The 20,046-nt window shown below is 39.2% G+C and overlaps 1 protein-coding gene across 1 annotated transcript; it reads left to right on the top strand.

Moving 5' to 3' along the window:
• Positions 1–10,009: 10,009 nt before the first annotated feature.
• LOC103604733 (olfactory receptor 1J4-like) lies at positions 10,010–19,769 on the top strand. The gene is made up of 2 exons (XM_008589305.1): positions 10,010–10,442; positions 19,357–19,769. The coding sequence occupies exons 1-2, from the start codon at positions 10,010–10,012 to the stop codon at positions 19,767–19,769; spliced, it is 846 nt and encodes a 281-aa protein (XP_008587527.1).
• Positions 19,770–20,046: the final 277 nt, after the last annotated feature.

The following is a 20,046-nucleotide window of genomic DNA, read 5'->3' as shown; positions in this document are numbered from 1 at the left end:
CTAGTAGGTGGTCAAGTTACACCGGTACCATGCAGGGGTCAGGGTAGTCACCTTTTGAACAGCAGGTCCAGGTCCTGTTGGGTGGTAGTGAAGGCTTGGGAGGTGCACAGGAAGGAATAGATGTAAAAGGGGCCACTGTCCTGGAAGGCAGCACCAGGTACTTCACCAGCTTCTTCAGTGTGCCTGCCTTAATGGTCGACACTGTGTAGGTCTCATTCAATTTCAAAGAAGAGTCATTTTCCCTTTGGAGAGTGGGATGATATAGTCAAAGTGCTAAAGGAAAACCACTGTCAGCCAAGAATACTATACCCAGCAAATCTATCCTTCAGAAATGAAGGAGTGATAGAGTCTTTACCACACAAAGAAAAACTGTGGAAGTTCACCACCACTAGACTGGACCTACAGGAATTCCTTAAGTGAATCCTATACCTGGAATCAAAAGAGCAGTAACTACCATCATGAACACACAAGAAAGAATAAAACCCACTAGTAGAGAAGATATGCAAACGAGAAAGAGAAAGAAACTGTATTTTATCAGTACAAAAAGAAAAAAAAAAAAAGAAAGAAAACTACCTCCCACCAAACAGCAAAGACAAACAATAAAAGAGAAAGAAAGGAACTAACAAATATAAAACAACCATAAAATATTAATAAAATGGCAGGAGTGAGCCAATACCTTTCAATAACAGCCCTGAAAGTTTTTTCTCCTTCTATGAAGAATGTACTTTGATGGGGATTGAGATTGCATTGTGTAGTATGGACATTTTCACAATGTTTATTCTTCGAATACAAAAGCATGGAATGTCTTTCCATCTTTTTGTGTCCTTTTTAATTTCTTTCAACAGTGATTTGTAGTTCTCCTTTGTTAACTTTATTCCTAGGTATTTTGTTTTATATTTTGGTGACTATTGAAAATAGGCTAACTTTCTTGATTTCTTTTTCTGCTAGTTTGTTGTTGGTGTATAAAAATGCTATTGATTTGCATCCGGCAACTTTACTGCAATCATTTATCAACTCTAAGATTTTTAGTATAGTCTTTACGCTTTTTTATATATAGCATAATGTCATATACAACAGGGATAATTTGACTTCGTCATTTCCAGTCTGGAGGCCCTTTATATTTTTCTCTTGCCTGATTGATTTGTCTATTACTTCCAACACTGTGTTATGTTAAATAGGGGGGGTGAAATTGGGCATTGTTGTCTTGTTCTCTTCCTTAAGGAACAACTTTTCCCCATTCAGGATGATGTTGTTAGTGGGTTTGTCATATATGGATTTTATTATGTCGAGATACTTTCCTTCCATACCTAATCTGCTGAGAGTCTTTATCATGAAGGGATGCTGAATTCATAATGAACAACAAAAGACTCCAAATAGACAAAGCAATTCTGAGCAAAAAAATTAGGCCAGAGGCATAACACTGCCTGACTTCAAATTATACTACAAACTATAGTAAACAAAACGACATGGTACTGGCATAAAAACAGACACTTGGACCAATGGAACAAAATAGAGAACCTAGAAATCAACCCACATCCTTACAGCGAATTGGTCTTCGACAAAGGCACTGAGAACATTCATTGGGGAAAAGACTGCCTCTTCAATAAATGGTGCTGGAAAAACTGGACATCCATATGTAGAAGAATAAAACCAGACCCGTGCCTCTCATCATATGCCAAAATCAACTTTAAATGGATTAAAGACTTAAATATATGTCCCGAAACTATAAAACTCCTAAAAGAAAACATAGGGGAAACACTTCAGGATGTAGGGTTGGGCAAAGACTTTATGAATATGACTCTAAAAGCATACAAAAGGAAAATAAACAAAGGGATTACATCAAACTAAAAAGCTTCTGCATGGCAAAAGAAACCACTAACAGAGTGAAATGACAACCAACAGAGTGGGATAAAATATTTGCAAACTATGCACCCAACAAAGGATTAATATCCGGAATATACAAGGAACTAAAACAACTTAACATTAAAAAACAAATAACCCGATTTAAAACTGGGCATAGAAGCTGAATAGGCATTGCTCAAAGGAAGATATACAAATGAAATGACAGACACATGAAAAAATGCTCAACAGCATTCAGCATCAAGGAAATGCAAGTCAAAACCACAGTGAGATTTCTCACTCCAGTCAGCTGGCCATTATCAAAAAGACAGAGAATAACAAATGCTGCTGAGGACATGGAGAAAGGGTAACCTTCCTGTACTGTTGGGAAGATTATAAATTGGTACACCCGTTATGGAAAATTGTATGGAGCTTCCTCAAACAACTACAGATAGAAATGCCATAAGATCCAGCAATTCCACTGCTAGGTATATACCCAAAGGAATGGAAACCATCATGTCAAAGGGATACCTGCAATCCCATGTTTATCACAACTGTATTTGCAATAACCAAGTGTTGGAACCAACCTAAATGTCCACTGTCAGACAACTGGATAAGGAAAATATGGTATATATACACAATGGAATACTACTCTGCCATAAAAAAAGGATGAATGCTGCTATTTGCAGCACCATGGATGAACTTAGAGAAAATAAGGTTAAGTAAAATCAGCCAAGTGCAGAAAGAGAAATACTGCATGTTCTCACTCATAAGTGGGAGCTAAAAAATAAACAAATAAATAAATAAAAGAAAGAAAGACACAACAATTACAATAATACATTGAGCTCTCAAAAGGAGAAAACAGAAGTGAGGTTACCAGAGTTGGGAAATGGGATGAGAGAGTGGAGTTAAGGGAGGAATTGGTAAAGGCCACAAAAGAAGATTAAGTGTATAATGTTGAATATGCTAATTATCCTGATTTGAGCATCACATATTTCATACAGTTATTGATATTCAACTCTGTACCCCACAGATATGTGCACTCAACTATGTTACAATAAAACAAAAATGAAAACCAGGAGAACAATGTCTCAACATTTAGAGAACATTGATAAAGTGATGGAATTATAAAAAGAAGCCAAATAGAAATTTTAGAGTACATCTTTCATTCTTCCCTTATTAGTGTCTAATGCAACTTATTATACTTACTCTTTTAAAAATTATGCTAAAGCCATTGAGCACTCTGTCTTTATTAAACCTTCTCCTCAAATTTGCTTTATTGTTTTCATGCATTTTAATTTTACCTATATTTAAGGCTCCACATATGTGACTATAACTGTTCGTGTAGTCAGCATTTATTTGCTTATTACTTTTACTATTTTTGTTTTCCTTCATACTCTTTCAGATCTCCTTGTTTCTGCTAGGCCCACTTCCCCTTTGTTTAAAGAAATTTATTTATTATTTGTTTTAGGGCAGGTACATTAATGAAATGTCCTTTTATGTAAATTATTTCAAATAAATGTCTTTAATTGTCTTTGTTTTGAAGGATGTTTTCAGTGGTTTTAGTGTCCACAATTTGTGGTTACATTTTTAATTCCCTTAATCATCTTATTCCATTGTCTTTCGGATTCTATGCTTTATTTTAAGAAGTCGGCTGTCAGAAATAAATGTCTGAAGGCAATTTTATTTTTCCTTCAGCAACTTTAGAGATTTTTCTTTGTTTTTGATTTTCAGTAGTTAGACTATGGTGTGCTGAAGTATAGTTTTCTATCTATTTATCCTGATAGGGTCACAAAGTTTTTTGTGTATGTGGGGTGTTGCTTTTGTCAGTTTTTAAAAATTTTTCAGTCATTATCTTATAAAATATTTCCTATAAACTAGGTTCTTTCTGTTCTCTTTCTGAAATCCAATCACATATATTTTCTATCTATTCAACATGTTCCAAAATCTTTTATAATCTTTTTGGTATTTTTCTTTCTTCCTTCTCACCATGCTCCAATTTATCTGTATTCTAACAACTTGTATCCCTTTTCAAGAATTCTTTTCCTACAGTAAGGTACCAGTTAGAGCTTCATAAGGAGAGAGGAATTACACAGTAATTTCAACAAGGAAAGTTTTACGTAAAGAATAATATGGGATCATAGTGACACGGACTTGAGGAGTAAAGGGAAATGTACAGAGTACAGAAGATCTATGAAGCAGCTGCTATCTCTAGGGCTCAGACAGCATGCCAAAGTAGGAGGGGCCCTCCCAAATATTGAGACACAGACCTTATTCTACAGGGCATGGCTGTGGCTCAGTGAAAGGCAGAGAAGTCACACAGATGCATGCTGGCTAAAATTTCAGACAATCAGTCCTATGGAGCTTGCTGGAAATCTGCCCACTAGGAAGCCAATGAAAACTTTTCACAGTGAGTTGTCTCACTTGAGGGGAGATGCCTGTAGAAGGTGTTGGTTGCTAAGTAGGACTAAAAACTAGATGCTAGAAATTGGTTTAATGAAAAATTAGACAACACAGTAAAAGGCTTCAGGAACAGACATATACATCAAGAGAAAATGTACAAAGTGAAACACATGAAGGAATAAAAGAATGAAATATATAGAAAAAAGCATACATTAACATTGGAGTACAGGGAAAAGGTTAAAAAGACATTCACTAAGATCTCAGGAGAGAGAGAGGGAGGGAGAAGTAAATAGTTAATTCTCAGCAGTTCTAAAACTGATAAAAGACACCAAGTGATAAGCTTAAGGAACAGAAAAGCCAAAGCAGAACACAAATAAATAAACACATGAAATCACATCATAGTAAAATTGCTGAATCCTACAGGCAAGGAAAAAATCTTAAAGGCAGCCAGATTAAAAAAACACATCATACTCAAGTCATAACAAGGACCTGATTAAAAAATGGGTAAAGACCCAAATAGACATTCCTCAAAAGAAGACATACAAATGGCCAAGTATGTAAAAAAAAAAAAATGTTCAAAATCCCTTATCATCAGGGAAATGCAAATCAAAACCTAAATGAGATATCAACTCACACGTGTTAGAATGGCTATCACCACAAAGGCTAAAGCTAATGAGTGCTGGCAAGGACGTGATAAAAAGGGAACTCAGGGCAGGCTGATTAACTCAGTTGGTTAGAGCATGGTGATGATAACACCAAGGTCAGGGTTCGATTCCTGTATCAGTCAGCCACCTAAAAAAGAAAACAAGAGAAAAGAAGAAAGAAAAATGTGGGGGGTGGGGGGAACTTTGTACACTCTTGGTGAGTGCTGTGGATTGAATGTCCCCCCCGCCCAACTCATTGAAGCTTGAATTGTGTCCTCCAAGTTTTATGTGTTAGAAATTTAGTACCCACTGTGACTGTTGGGAGGTTGGCAAATCCTATTATGGCAATTGAAAGGCAGGGCCTTGAAGAGGTGATTAGATTGTAGGTCTCGTTGGCAAATCCTATTATGGCAATTGAAAGGCAGGGCCTTGAAGAGGTGATTAGATTGTAGGACTCTGCAGTAGTGAATGGATTAAAAACGGTGGTCAGGGGCGTGGTTCTAAGGGCTTTAAAAGAAGAGCACATGAGAGGTTAGTCTTTCTCTGCTCCTCCATTCCTGCCATGTGAGACCCCTGGGTCACCGTTGCGACCACCAAGACCTTCACCTGATGTGTTCCCTGCACTGTGGACTTCTAGCCTCTGAAACTGTAAACAATAAATTTTGTTTCCTTTATAAACCACCCAGTTTCAGGTATTTATGTTGTAAGCAATAGGAATGGACTAAGTGGAAATGTAAATTAGTACAGCCATTATGAAAAACAGTATGAAAGTTCTTCAGTATTAAAATCAGAACTGCCGTATGCTCTAGTAATCCCACTTCTGAGTATATACCCAAAGGAAACGTAGATCTTAAAGAGATATTTTAACTCCTCTGTTCATCGTAGCACTATTCACAATAGCCAAGTTATGAAAACAACCCAAACAACCCAAATGTTCACCAACAGATGAGCAGTTAAAGAAAATGTGATATATATATACATATAAATATATATAAGAATGAAATATTACTCTGCCTTACAAAAGAAGGAAATCCCATCATTTGCAAATACACGGATGAGCCTGAAGGACGTTATGCTAAGTGAAATAAGCTGGGCACAGAAAAACACATACCTCATGATCTCACTTATGTGGGGAATCTAAAAAAGTTGGATTCATAGAAGCGGAGAGTAGAATGGTGATCGCCAGGGGTGGGGATTGGGGAGAATGAACAGACGTTGATAAAGAGTACAAAGTTCCAGTTAGGATAAATAAGTGCTGGAGATCTAATGTGCATTGGATTCATAGAAGCGGAGAGTAGAATGGTGATCGCCAGGGGTGGGGATTGGGGAGAATGAGCAGACGTTGATAAAGAGTACAAAGTTCCAGTTAGGATAAATAAGTGCTGGAGATCTAATGTGCAGCATGGTGACTATAGTCAATAATACTGTGTTGTATACTTGAATCCTAAATGTTCTCACCACACATGCAAAAAATGGTAACTACGTGAGGTGATGGATATGTTAACTAGCTTTATTGTTATAGTCATTTCAGAGTGTATACATATATGAAAACATCACGTTGCACACAGTAAATATAGACAATTTTTATTTGTCAGTTATACCTCAATGAAAGAAAAGAATATACATAAGCAAAAGGAAAAAAGCCATAAGAATGAAACTGACATTTTAACAACAGCAGCAGGAAAAGGTCAAGAGAAAATTTGAAGACAAAAAATGGCATCTTTAGAATACTAAAAATAAAAATAATGCTAACCTACAATACTGTATCAGCAAATGTGTCCTTCAAAAAACGAAGGTAAAAAAAGAGAAATTTTTAGAAGTACAAACTAAAAATTTGCCAGCAGACCTCTACTACAAGAAATACCAAGGAAACTTCTTCACACAAATGAAAAGATATTAGGAGAAGAGACACTTAAAAATTCTTGAAGAAATGAAGAATAACACAAAGATTAACTAGGTTGGTAAATATTAAAGAATGCCACAAAAACACTAAAAACTAAAAGCAATGAAGAAGAGCTAGCCCAGTCAGAAACTACAACATACTATGAATCTCTATAGTTAAGACATATAAATATGAATATACAAATAGAAAATAGGCCAAGGAAATAGAATAGAAAGTCATAATTAGACCTAAGTACATACAGTAATGGTAGCATCTCAAATCACTAGGGCAAAGTTTGACTTTGTAATAAATGGTGCTGGGATAACTAGATTGACATTTAAATAAGACAATAATAAATCCATACCTTACCCCATATATAAGAATAAGTGTCAAGTGGATTAGGGATCTAAATACTCAAAAAGAATCACCAACAGATATTAAATATAGTGGGGGAAGTTTTAATAAGGAACAGATTATGGTTACATAGTCTCAAAATATCTATCCAAATGATGCTTATTAATTACAAATACAGAATAGTAACTTCACAGTAGAGAATCTGGCAGACACCACCTTTGCCAACTGATCAAGGATAAAATAACCAGCAACAGGAAAAGTTGATAAACGTGTGCTGGTGATAAAATGCACTGTGGTATGCCTGCTAAAAGTCTATAGCCTGAAATATGCACACAATACATATGTATATGCATATTTATGTGTGTTTGTATATATATATACAAACACAGTAAAATGTGAACCATTGGGGAATCTGAGCAAAGAGTATATAGGAATATTTCATTTCATTTTTACAACTTTTCCATAAGTCTGAAATGATTTCAAATTTAAAAAATTTAAAAATTCTGCATCCCAGCTGGAACCATGACCAAGAAGAAAAGAGCCCAAGGTAATGCCAGCATCAGGGACACAGTCCCCTGTGACTCCACCCTCTCCGGCTCCTGGACAAGCTGCTTCCCAAAAGGCAACAAGAAATTGGCCAATTAGCCCATATTGGCTCCTCCCTTACCCAGAAATTAGCGGACTTTGTTTCAGTGCTCTTCCTGGTGATTAAAACGTTATCATTTTCCCATTGCTCTGGAGCTGGTTAAGGATCATAAAGGTTTGTAGAAGCACTGATGTTGCAGGTATTTCTTCTTTTTTGTGTTAATACCGAGTCTCCTAAAAAAAAAAAAAAAAAAAAAAAAAAAAAAAAAAAAAAAAAAAAAAAAAAAAAAAAAAAAAAAAAAAAAAAAAAAAAAAAAAAAAAAAAAAAAAAAAAAAACAACTCAAGATTGGGCAACAATCTGGAACATAAGGTGTGTGAACTCACTAAGGATAAGCACAGGTCAGAAGCTGAAAATCTCCCCTTGCAATGGATCTGCCTGTGTGCTTAGGGAAATGTTTGCCTTTGTTTTTTTTGTGTGTGTGTGCGTGCATGTGTGTGTGTGCTGGTATCTGACTCACAGCTTGATTCTTTTCCTGAGTTTGATCCAATCTGGGGCCTGATTTAGCACATGTACACCTAGTTATCACCCTCCTGAGAGTGTGATTTAGGGACTCCAAATTCATGCCTGTGATCTTAAATATTTGCCTCATTGTTGTTCCAACACTGGCATTTCCCGCGTGTGCGGGCATCACAGCTGAGGGGATGAAATCTCAGCTAAGTGTTGTGCTCTCCTGCCTGGAGAAGAAGATGCCTGAACTCAATGAGGAACCAAGGTCAGAGAGGGCTCAAATCTCTGCTCAGCGGTGTGTGCTAGTGTGTGTGGTTGTGTTTGTGGGTGACACACTCGTGTATGAGAGTGGAAATGTGTATTGTCTGCTTTTCTGTGTGTATTACCGTGTGTATGTTACCACGTGCATTGGCTGCTGGTAGTGGTTTAATAACTGTGCCTGTGACTAAATAAGCAACTAAATAAGTAACTAACTTTTGTTCTCTGTGTATGTTGCCATGTGTATGTTACACACTCCCATTACTGAGTGGGGTGCTTTGGTCTCCTCTGACACACATCCTTACTGGATGAAGGCGGAAAGCATGAAGCAGAAAGCATAGGAAATTTCTTATTTCATGCTCCATGCTTTCCGCCTTCACCCAGTAAGGGTATGTGTTAGAGGGGACCAAAGCACCCCACTCAGTAATGGGAGTGTGTGTGTGACCATGCACGTTGCTTTTTTCTTTTTTCTTTTAGTGAGTATATGGCTGAATATGTATGTGTATTGTTCATCTCTGTTTCTTGTGAGATTTTCAAATTGTGTGTCTTTGGTAATGTGTGTGCTTAGTGTTTGAGTTATATATGAGTGGTATGTAAGTTTTTCAGGCATGTCAGGTTTGTGTTGTGTTAATGGTGTATTGCAAGTGTGTTTGTGTGTGGATGGTACATGATTGTGTGTTATTTGTGACTTGTGTATGTGAGTGTGTATGAACCAAACCACACTGGCTATCCTTCCCTTAAGGTAGGAATTGCTCACAGGTGATTGTAAACCTCAAATCAGCAGTGTGAGTGTGTGAGTATGTGTGTGAATGCATGTGTGTGCATGTATATATGATTTGTATGTGTGCGTGGGCTTCTGATTTGCCCCTGTGACCTCAAGTACTTCCTTAAGTGATTTTCTTCTGGAGCATCAACTACTGAGATAACTAATGCCCCAGACAACTTCCTGTTTCCTGAAAAGGATCTGCTATCATTTTTTTATACCTTAGTGTGACTCAGTTACTCAGACTTATGTGAGTACTTTGTTTCACTTCATGTCCCAGGATAAGACACCTTAGACATTCTGCTGTGTGAAGTTAACATGCAGAATCACTATCAAACAGTTGTGAGATCTTGGGAAGGTCACTTCACTCCCCGGCCTCAGTTTTCACACCTATAAAATTGAAGGAATTACACTTGCTTCATGAATCTTACAGGCCCTCAATAAATATTTATGGTTTGAATAAATCATAGTGAATGTGAGTGTTTTCTGTCAATTGGAAAATGATAATTATAAATGAAGGGAACTACCTAGACATGAAACTAGGAAAATTTTGGACAGTTTTTGTTTCCTTGCAGCCCTAGAGTGCACACGGTGTTTGGTGCTCATAACTAATGAGTGGAGAATTTTTTATATAGTGGTTAAGAGCACAGCAGATTGAACTGCAAAAAGTGGCCAATATTAGATAATTTTAACCACAAGACAATGGCAATACGTAGAGTTCAAATATACAAGGAATTTATATCATTTATGTTTCTCTTTCCTAAAAGCTAAAATGGATGAAAGAATACAAATTCTTGGTGCAGCTGTGAAGATTTTATATGGGAATGTAAGGCTTCTCATCAGGCTGGACTCTCGCCTCCACACCCCCATGTACTTCTTCCTCAGCCACTTGGCCTTAACTGACCTCTTTACTTCATTTGACACAGTTCCTAAGATGCTGATAAACATGTGCTCTGAAGACCAATTTATCTCCTATGCTGGGTGCATCTCGCAAATGTATTTCTTCATGCATTTTAGTTGTATTGACAGCTTTCTTCTCACAGTGATGGCCTATGACAGGTATGTGGCCATCTGTCACCCTCTCCACTACACCACCATCATGAGGGATGAGCTCTGTATCATTCTAGTGGCTGTGTCCTGGTTTCTCTCTGGTGCCCATTCTTTGTTGCACACCCTCCTGGTGGACCAGTTGTCCTTCTCTGCAGGGACTATCATCCCCCACTTCTTTTGTGATCTTGCTGCTATGCTCAAGTCCTCCTGCTCAGACACTTCCCTCAATGAGCTGCTTATATGCACTGAGGGAGGACTGACTATCATCCTGCAATTGACTGCTATTTTGGGCTCCTATATACGCATGGCAGTCACCATCTTGAGGGCCCCCTCCATCAAGAGAATCTCCAAGGCCTTGTCTACATGTGGTTCCCACCTCTCTGTAGTGTTTTTATATTATGGGACAATTGCAAGTGTTTACATGTTCTCCTCACCAGGAAAGTCCAAAGACAAGGACATCATTGCTTCTGTGATGTATGTTGTGGTCACCCCCATGCTGAACCCTTTCATCTACAGCTTGAGGAATAAGGATATGAAACATGCTCTTCAGAAACTTATTGGGGCCAAGGACACCCCACGATGTCATTTCTTCAGTCCTGCTGTCTTAGGCAGTCATAGAGACCATCCAAGAATTCTCAATTAACAGTTGTAACTTGGACAACTCTTACTGACAGCTCTTATATCTCTTGACATTCCTCTCCAGCCCCATTTTACATTTCCCTTCATCTTTACACTCATCTGATTGTTCTTTTGCCCCACACATGCGCTCTGAATTCTGTGTGTTAATTAATGCTTCTTCAGTGAAACTCCAAGTCCTCCTGTACCCTTAAAATGTTCACTGTAAGCAGGTAAGACTTTGGGGCTCATGTCTCCGGGCTTTAGGAAGTTTTCTGTTCTCCATTTTCTTCTATAACCCTTTCTATCTGATACTGATGCCAACACATAGTCTTCTGATTTTTCTTTTTCTTTTTTAATTTGTAATGAACTGATGATACATATTTGTGGAGTATCGAGTTATATTTCAGTACATGTATACAATGTGTGATGGTCAAATTGGGTAATTAGCATAGTCATCATTACAAAAACATAATCATTTCTCTGTGGTGAGCACATTTGATCTTCTCTCTTCTACCCATTTGATAACAAGCAGTAAACTGCTAGTTGTAGAAGTGTGGCTCAACTATACACCAGTAGAACTTATTTATCCTATCTAGTTGTTTTGCATCTGTTAGTGAACTTTTCACTATCTGCCTTGGATTGAATGTTCCCCCAAAACTTGACCTCCACTGAAACAGTGTTAAGAGGGTGGGAAATCTTATAATGGTAATTGAAACATGGGTTCTTGAAGCGGTTATTAGATTGTAGGGCCATGTCATAGTGAGTATTAAAAATGGTGGTCATGGTCACAGTTTGGATGGCTTTAAAAGGAGAGTGAATGAAGAGGTTAGTCTCTCTGTACTCTGCCATTACACCATGTGATACCCTGCCATCACTGAAGTCATCAGCAAAGAAAGCCTTTAACAGCTGTGTTCTCTGGGCTTTGGACTTTTTAGCCTCAGAAACTATAAGGAGTAAATTTCGTTTTCTTTATAAAATACCCAGTTCCAAGCAACAGAAGTGGAATAAGACAGAAAGTTGGTACCAGAGAAGTGGGATGTTGCTTATAACAAATACTTGAAAATGTGGAAGCAGCTTTGGAGCTGGGTGTTGAGGAGACGCTACAAGAATTTGGAAGAACAGGTTAGAAAAAGCCTAGATGTTGGTGAGAATTTAGAATATAAGAATACCAGGGAAAGTCTGGAATGTTTTAGAGACTGGTTAAATGGTGGTGACCAGAATCCAGTTAGAAATATGGGCAGTAAAGGCCACATTAATGAGTTCTTAGATAGGAATGAGGAACTTACTGGGAATTGGACAAAAGATCACCCTTGCTATGCCATAGCAAGGAACTGTTTGCATTGTGTCCATGCCCTAGGACTTTGTGGAAGGTGGGGCTTAAGAGTTGTGAACCAGAATGTTTGGTGGAAGAAATTTGCAAACAGCAAAGCATTCAGACAGCTGAATTGCTACTTGTAACAGCCTATGCTCAGTTATGGTGGCAAAGGCATGATGTAAAGCCAGAATTTATAATTGAAAGGGAAGCAGAGCATAAGGATTTGGAAAATTTGCAGCCCAGTCATGTGGTAGAGAATAAGAGAGCACTTTAGGGAAAAAACTCAAGGATACAGCAGATAGACTGGTTGCTAAAGACATTAGCTTGGCTTTGAGGCAGCCAGATCCTAATAGCCAAGACAATGAGAGAAAGGCCCAGAAGGCATCTCCAAATTGTGGAAGGGCACCCCTCCAATCACAGGCTCAGGGGCCTAGGAGAAACAGGTTGTTCTGGAGGACAGAACTGGGACTCAGCTGCCCTCAGGAACCTCCTCTCTGCATCCCAGCCATGCTGGCTGGAGCAGCCCCACCTCAAGCAGCCCTAACTGTGGTTTGTGAAGTAGCTCTAGAGAGCACAATCTGGAAACCTTGGTAGTGTCCATGTGGTGTTAAATTTGCAGGCTAGCAGAACATGAGAGCAGTGGAGACGTGGCAGCCAGACTTGCCAGAGGGATAGAGCTGCTTTGGAAGCCATCTTCTAGAGCAATGCCGAGCAGAAATGTGGGGTAAGAGCCCCCATAGAGAGCCCAACCAGGGAAATGTCTAGTACAGCCAAGAGAGTGGGGCTGCCCCTAGGACGGCAGAACTGCAGGGCCATTGGAAACAGGCAATGCTGGCCTGGAAAAGTTGCAGGCACCAGTGCAGCCCAGTGAGATGCTCCCAGCAGAGCCATGAGGGCAGGGCTGCCCAAGGCTTTGGGTGCTCAAACCCCACACTGTGCCGAGGATGCAGGACTGGGAGTCAAAGATTATTCTGGAGCTTTAAGATTTAATGTCTGCCCTGCTGGGGTGTCAGACTTATTTGGAGCCTGTTTTTCCTTTTCTCTGGCCTATTCCTCCCTTTTGGAATGGGAATGTGTACCCAATGTCTGTTCCACCATTATGTCTTGGAAGTAGATAAATTTGTTTTTGATTCACAGCTGGAAGGAGTTTTGCCTTTAGTCTGAGATGAGACTTTGGACTTTTAAGTTGGTGCTGGAACAAGCTAAGACTTTGGGGACTGTTGGGATGGAATGACTGTGTTATGTATGTGAGAGGAACATGAGTTTTGGGGGGCCAGGGGTGGAGTGATAGAGTTTGGATATGTTTTCCTATGCAAAGCTCATGCTAAAATCTGACCCCTAACTTGACAATGACAATTTGAGAGTAGTTTGGGTCATGGGGGCAGATCCCTTATGAATAGATTAGTGCCCTGATGGTGGTGGTGGTGGGGGGGTAGTGAGTGAGTTCTAGCTCTATTAGTTCCCGTAAGAGCAGGTTGCTTAAAAGCCCTGGCACCTCCCCCTTTCTCTCCCTTGCTTCCTCTCACCATGTGATCTGCTTGTACCCACTGGCTGCCTACTGCTTCCTGCCATGAGTAGAAGCAGCCTGAGGCCTGCACCAGATGCAGCTGTCCCAGAATCATAAGCCAAATAAACCCCTTTTCTTTGTAAATTACTCAGTTTCAAGTATTCTATTATAGCAATACAAAAATGGACTAATACACTATCCCTTCTATTCCCTCCCCTTTCCCACCTCTAGTAGCCACAGTTCACTCTTCTTCTAAAAGTTAAGCTTGCTATTATTACTATTGTTTGTTTGTTTTAGCTCCCACTTATGAGTGAGGACATGTGGTATTTCTCTTTCTGTGCCTGGCCTATTTCACCTAACATAATTTTCTCCAAGCTCACCCATTTTGCTGCAAGTGGCGGAATTTCATGCTGTTTTATGTCTGGGTAGTATTTCTTGTGTGTATATACCACATTCTCTTTATCCAATCATCCATTGATGGACATTTAGGTTGGTTCCACATGTTGGCAATTATGAATAGAGCTGCAATAAACATGGGAGTTCAGGTATCCCTCCCACATTCCTTTGGGTATATTCCCAGTTGTGGAATTGCTGGATCATATGGTAGCCCTATCTGTAGTGTGAAAAACTTCCATACTATTTTCCATAATGGCTGCACTAATACAATCCCACCAGCAATGTATCAGGGTTCCCCTTTCTCTGTATCTTCACTAGCATTTGGCATTTGTTATTCTCTATCTTTATGATAATGGCCAGTCCAACTGGGATGATGTGATATCTCAATGTAGTTTTGATTTGCATTTCTCTGATGATTAGTGGTTGAACATTTTTTCATATACCTGTTGGCCATTTGTATGTCTTCTCTTGAGAAATGTCTATTTGGTTCTGTTGCCCGTTTTTGAATCAGATTTATTCATTTATTTTTTACTATTGAGTTGTTTGAGTTCTTTGTATATCCTGGGTATTAGTCCCTTGCTGGATGCACAGTTTACAAATATGTTCTACCATTTTTCAGGTTGCCTTTTTCACTCTGTTGATTGTTTATTTTGCTGTACAGAAGCTTTTTAGTTTGATATACTTCCATTTATTAATTTTTTCTTTTGTTGCCTGTGCTTTTCAGGTATTATTCATAAAGTCTTTGCCCAGTCCTGCTTCTTGAAGTGCTTCCCCTGTGCTCACATTTCTCTGTTTTCTTTTTGTCCCTCTGTTCCTTTTTCCTCCTTTTCCTCTTACTAAGCCTATTTGTTTCATATTGTATTAACCTCCCAAGCTCCTTTTAGATTTTCCTTAAATCCATTATAACCAAATAATATATCTTCTACAGTAAGTAATTAAAATTCCAACTAATAGTTCTTGCAACACCAACTATTTTCTTGTTAAAAACATGGGCAAGTTCTGAGAACAAGAAATAATTTACATTGACTTAACATAACCTCTGCCTTACTAAAGGTTTTGGCAAAAGCAAAATATTTGACTCTATTTATTTTACTATAAAATACTAAATTATGTACTATTTTTTCCATTTCAATCCACACTGATTATCAATTTTGTGTCTACAAAATCCTTAGATATTAAAGCATCTGTAACTTTTCAAATAAATGCCTACTTCACTCAAGAGATGTTCCTCCCCACCCTGCCAGCCAAATAACAGCAGTTAGATACCATCACAGCCCAGAGGAGAATTGTAATGTATGCTCCAGGAATAGACAGCATATAGACAGTGGTAATTATAAGACCTTACTAATTTGTGTGAACAAGAAACTTAAGAACATGTGTGAGAATATATTCTAAGATTGTTAGACAAAGAAGTGTGAACTATAAGGTTAATCAGGATGTTACCAGCAGCCAGGCTCGGCTCGCCCTCTCGAACTAAACAAATGACTCGAAAGTCCAAACTTTGGTGAGAGGATTGGAAAGTTTATTCTGATAACCAGCATCTGGGGGATGACCAGCCTAAAATCATCCTTCCTTATGATGCCTATTCTGGGGTTTATAAAGAGAAAGAAGTAGGAGGATAAGGTAAGGGTTTTGTCCTGTAGGAAAAAAAAAAGGGGGAGCCTGGTCACTGGATCAGTAGAGGGTCTGAGTCAGATGTCAGGGTCCCATGATGGACTGGGTGCTTTGGCATCATGGATTCTATAGTTAGTGGACTGGACTAATTAATGGACATCAGCTTCAAGCCCTGATGTTATTTCAGGGTCAGAGTCCTTATCTCCCAGGGAGAGCTCAAAGACAATAACCTCAGTCAAATATCACTGGAACATAAAAATACCTGACTCTGACCTCTGACTAATGTGGATGCGATTTTCTGTTAATCAAGAAGGTGAGTTAATAATCAGCTAGGATGCTTTGCCTTTCTCTAACTTCCTCTGTTTGCAGTCGATTAGGGAGGTAAGAAAAACAAGAAAACTTAGTTTCAATCCTTAATTGTAGGCTCACAACATCTAAAGTAAGTCAACAGAAAAGGGTGTAATGGGTGGTAAGCAGAAATAAACATTTAAGAAGGATCTTTTCGGGGCATGATTTCATCTCTGGGCAGTTTCAGCCATATGGCCAGTTTCTTTTTCCTCTACTAACCTCAGGAACTGATGATTTCCAGTTCTCAAGTTAATGGCTAACCGAAATTTTCTGCTGGTCTTAGTTACCTTAGTTACCTGGTCTAAGGTCCCTTTCAAGGCCAAAATTATTGATATAAGTAAACTTATCTGAAATGCTGGATTTTATGTGGTAAATGATTGAAATTGGCATTCTACATTTCATTTGTTGTCCAACTGAAACCTCAATTTATCCATGGCCTACATTTAATAACATCAAGATGCCATTGCTTCCCAGACAGATATGGAGGAAGCAATCCAAAGTCGTAGAAAAATAAAAAGTTTTGGAGTAATTATGTACAACCTGTCTACTCTTAAAACCCATGTCTCCAGGAAAGGCTTGGAGAACACACCATTGACTAAGGCCTTGATAAATTCACTGGTAGCAACAATGTCTCTGAGATCTGGTATAACAATGGGACACACTGCCATTGACACGAGCTTCTTAATTACAGTGGGGTTAATGGAACTGAGAGTGGCCAAGGTTTCTTTGTTTAACCAGTAGAAATAAGGTGATGCTTTACTGTATTAGGTGGCAATGGCAGAGTGTTAGTAAAACTGTTTTAACTCATAGGGATCTATGGCAAGGTCTTGTGGGGTCTTTAGCAATGCAATGAATGGGCAGTCTACTAAAGTAATAATTTATTTGCATGTCTGAAAAATAAAAGTAAGTCCTGAGTCAAATCAGTGCAATGGTGAGTCATCAACCTTCACATACTTCCATACCTAAACCAGTTTAAAGACCAGGAGCCACTTGACTGAAGGGATCTCTAGGGTCTTTTGAGAAAGAACCTTGTAACATATTTGTGAAAACTTTTCCTTGATTCTGACTAGCTTTATGCCTGATTTTTATTATTCTCCATCAGTTTTCATCATTTACCTACCATTTATTTTGTATTAAAGTTTTTTTCTGTATCCTCCAACTTGAATATGTCCCATAAGAGGGATTTCTGTTTACATTATTCACTTCTACATCTCCAGAGCATGTATCAATGTCTTACCTTTGTAAAAGCCTTAATATTTTTTTGTTGAGTAAACAAGTGAGTGAATAAACAAATGAATAGCAATTACAAAATGCCTATTGTGTGCCTCAGCTGATCCCTAGTGATGCAAAGACATTAACAATAAGGCTTAACGCTTTCATTATGCACTCATTCAATCATACTCCAAATGCACACTGAAAATACTATTACTATTTCCACTTAGAACCTCAGTCTCAGAGACCTTTGACAAGTTGCTCAGGTATGCTGTTAGTCAAGGCGGAGAGCCCAAAGTCTTTTACCAGAGCTTATATATTCAATCCCCCAACTCCTGAACAGGGCACAGACCCTATCCTACAGAGCTTCACAGAGAAGTGAAGAGACAAGTAAATTTTTAAGGAGCTTTGTGTTCTAATGGAGGCTTGTATAGGTGTTGTGGGATCCTATAAAATCCTGCTGAGAACCTTACACTGCCCAGGCAACACACTGCTGTACAGAGAATCAAAATTCATAATGCAGAGACCACTATTCAATCCCCCAACTCCTGAACAGGGCACAGACCCTATCCTACAGAGCTTCACAGAGAAGCGAAGAGACAAGTAAATTTTTAAGGAGCTTTGTGTTCTAATGGAGGCTTGTATAGGTGTTGTGGGATCCTATAAAATCTTGCTGAGACCCTTACACTGCCCAGGCAACACACTGCTGTACAGAGAATCAAAATTCATAATGCAGAGACCACAGGTGACTAGGAAACCTCCTGCTTCCCAGTTGGTGGCTTGACCAGAAGCCCAAGGTATCACTGACATTAGGGATACTTTCTCCTGTGACTCCAGTTGCAGCTCAGCCCCTTTGGACCCTAAACATGCTCCTTCCCAAGGGACAGGAGGAAGTGGGGCAATTAGCCCAATTTGACTGCTTCTCTAGTCAGGGACTTGCGGCTGTTTTCCACTGGGACTTCTTTCTGGTTGGTAAAAGGAGATATTGCTTATTGTTTTGAAGCTGGTGAACAGACATGAAAGTCTGTAAACATCCTCGGGCCACCGAGGTTTCCTTTTTTCCCTTGGATCCTGTTTCTTCTGGACAGAAAGTGAGGATTCAGGTAACAACACGAAGCAGAATGTATTTGAATTCATAGAACTGGCGTACATCAGAAGGGGCCTAGTAATCTCCGTAGTTGTGTGTGGGTGTCCATCAGAAAAGTTCTGTGTACTTTTTGTGTGTGTTGTGTTGTATGACTTCATTTGCATATTGCGTGTGACTGACTCACACGCTGAGTGCCTTCATCTCGGATATATGCATAGGTCGGAGAAGGCTGGACATTTCCTCCCAGCAACGTGTGTGCATATGTTATTTGGGTTTATGTTGCCCATGTGCTGTCTGTAAGATGTGTGTTTGTGATTTCAGTAAGTTTGACTGCCTATGATCACAACACATGTGGTGTAGGATGCGTGATAGATCTTTTCTGTGGGTAGCTGTGTTGTACATGGGACTCTTTCCTTACTTGCCTATGGGTTTGCCTTCAGATCTAAAAGGGGCACCAGGAGTTTAAATTAGTTTCAGAGATGAAGAAAATGATGTTTATTGGCATATGAGGTTCTTTCTGTCTCCAAGAATCTTCGAAATACTAAAGATATTATTTAAGAAAATAAGGGCCATGTATTTTTGATTCCTTGTATCTGACCAAGTGTCCCCTGGCTGCCTAAACCTGCCTCTTGTTACAGTTTGTTTCCCAGGCTCAACTCATCTTAAAATGTTTTATGATTCCTGTTCTTTTTCAACAAATAACTATTGACCATCTTTCATGGGATCAAACTGTCCTAGGCTTCAGCAGCTGGTAAGTACAGAGGTGAATAATTTAGAGCAGCATACCACATCTTGGTACTACTTGAGGATTCTATTTCTTTTCTGACTTGAAACAAAAAGTTTGTCCTTCTTTCTAGAGCTCGTTTCCAGATATTCCCTCTAAGACTCCTTGAATGGGGTGGTGAGGGGGTTCTCACACAACCAGAGCCGGGGCTGGTTGCAACCCTGGAGTCCTTCTGCCCTCATCTCCTAATAACACAGTGTCTCATTTCTTTTGTGATCTTGCTGCTTTGCTCAAATTGTCCTGCTCTGACACCTCTGTCAATGAGCTGGTCATCTTCACTGTGGGGGCACTGGGAATCATCATACCACTGATTGGCATCCTAATCTCTCAAGTCCGTATTGGAGTTTCCATCCTGAGAGTTCCCTCTACCAAAGGGATCTGCAAAGCCTTGTCCACCTGCGGCTCCCACCTCTCTGTGGTTTTTCTATTCTATGGGACAATTATGGTACTGTACATTTTCCCATCATCAAACAACTCCAATGACAAAGACATCGTTGCTTCAGTGATGTATACAGTGGTAACTCCTATGCTGAACCCCTTCATCTACAGCCTGAGGAACAGAGACATGAAGGGGGCCTTGGGGAGACTTTTCAGGAGGTAGATTTTTTTCTCCAAGTGACCATTACTCACCTCCTCAGTTCTTAGTTCACCAAATGTCACTGTCAGATATTCCTTCTCAAAAAACTATGCAGACGATCATCATTGTTGCTGGCAACTCCACTTCCCTGTCTGTAGTCACTTGCTTTGACTGTTCTTCCTATTTGCTCTCTGGGAACCCAGTGAATTTATTCAACTTTCCAGGCACAGACACATCAAGTGATGTTTGCTCTCTAACCATCTGCATTCTTCCAACCAACTTCTGTCTGCTTTAGTTTTAT

This window comes from Galeopterus variegatus, unplaced genomic scaffold (assembly GCF_000696425.1).
Source record: "Galeopterus variegatus unplaced genomic scaffold, G_variegatus-3.0.2 Scaffold5363, whole genome shotgun sequence".
Taxonomy (NCBI): domain Eukaryota; kingdom Metazoa; phylum Chordata; class Mammalia; order Dermoptera; family Cynocephalidae; genus Galeopterus; species Galeopterus variegatus.
The sequence above is the reverse complement of the archived record's forward strand: the minus strand, read 5'-3'. Positions and strand labels throughout refer to the sequence as shown.

What these genes read in the sequence shown, in the direction of transcription:
- LOC103604733 (XM_008589305.1), top strand. Translation starts at nt 10,010, where the DNA reads ATGGATGAAAGAATACAAATTCTTGGTGCAGCTGTGAAGATTTTATAT. An exon ending in CCAGTTGTCCTTCTCTGCAG is followed by an intron (nt 10,443 to 19,356) that starts GGACTATCATCC and finishes CCTCATCTCCTA; the next exon opens with ATAACACAGTGTCTCATTTC.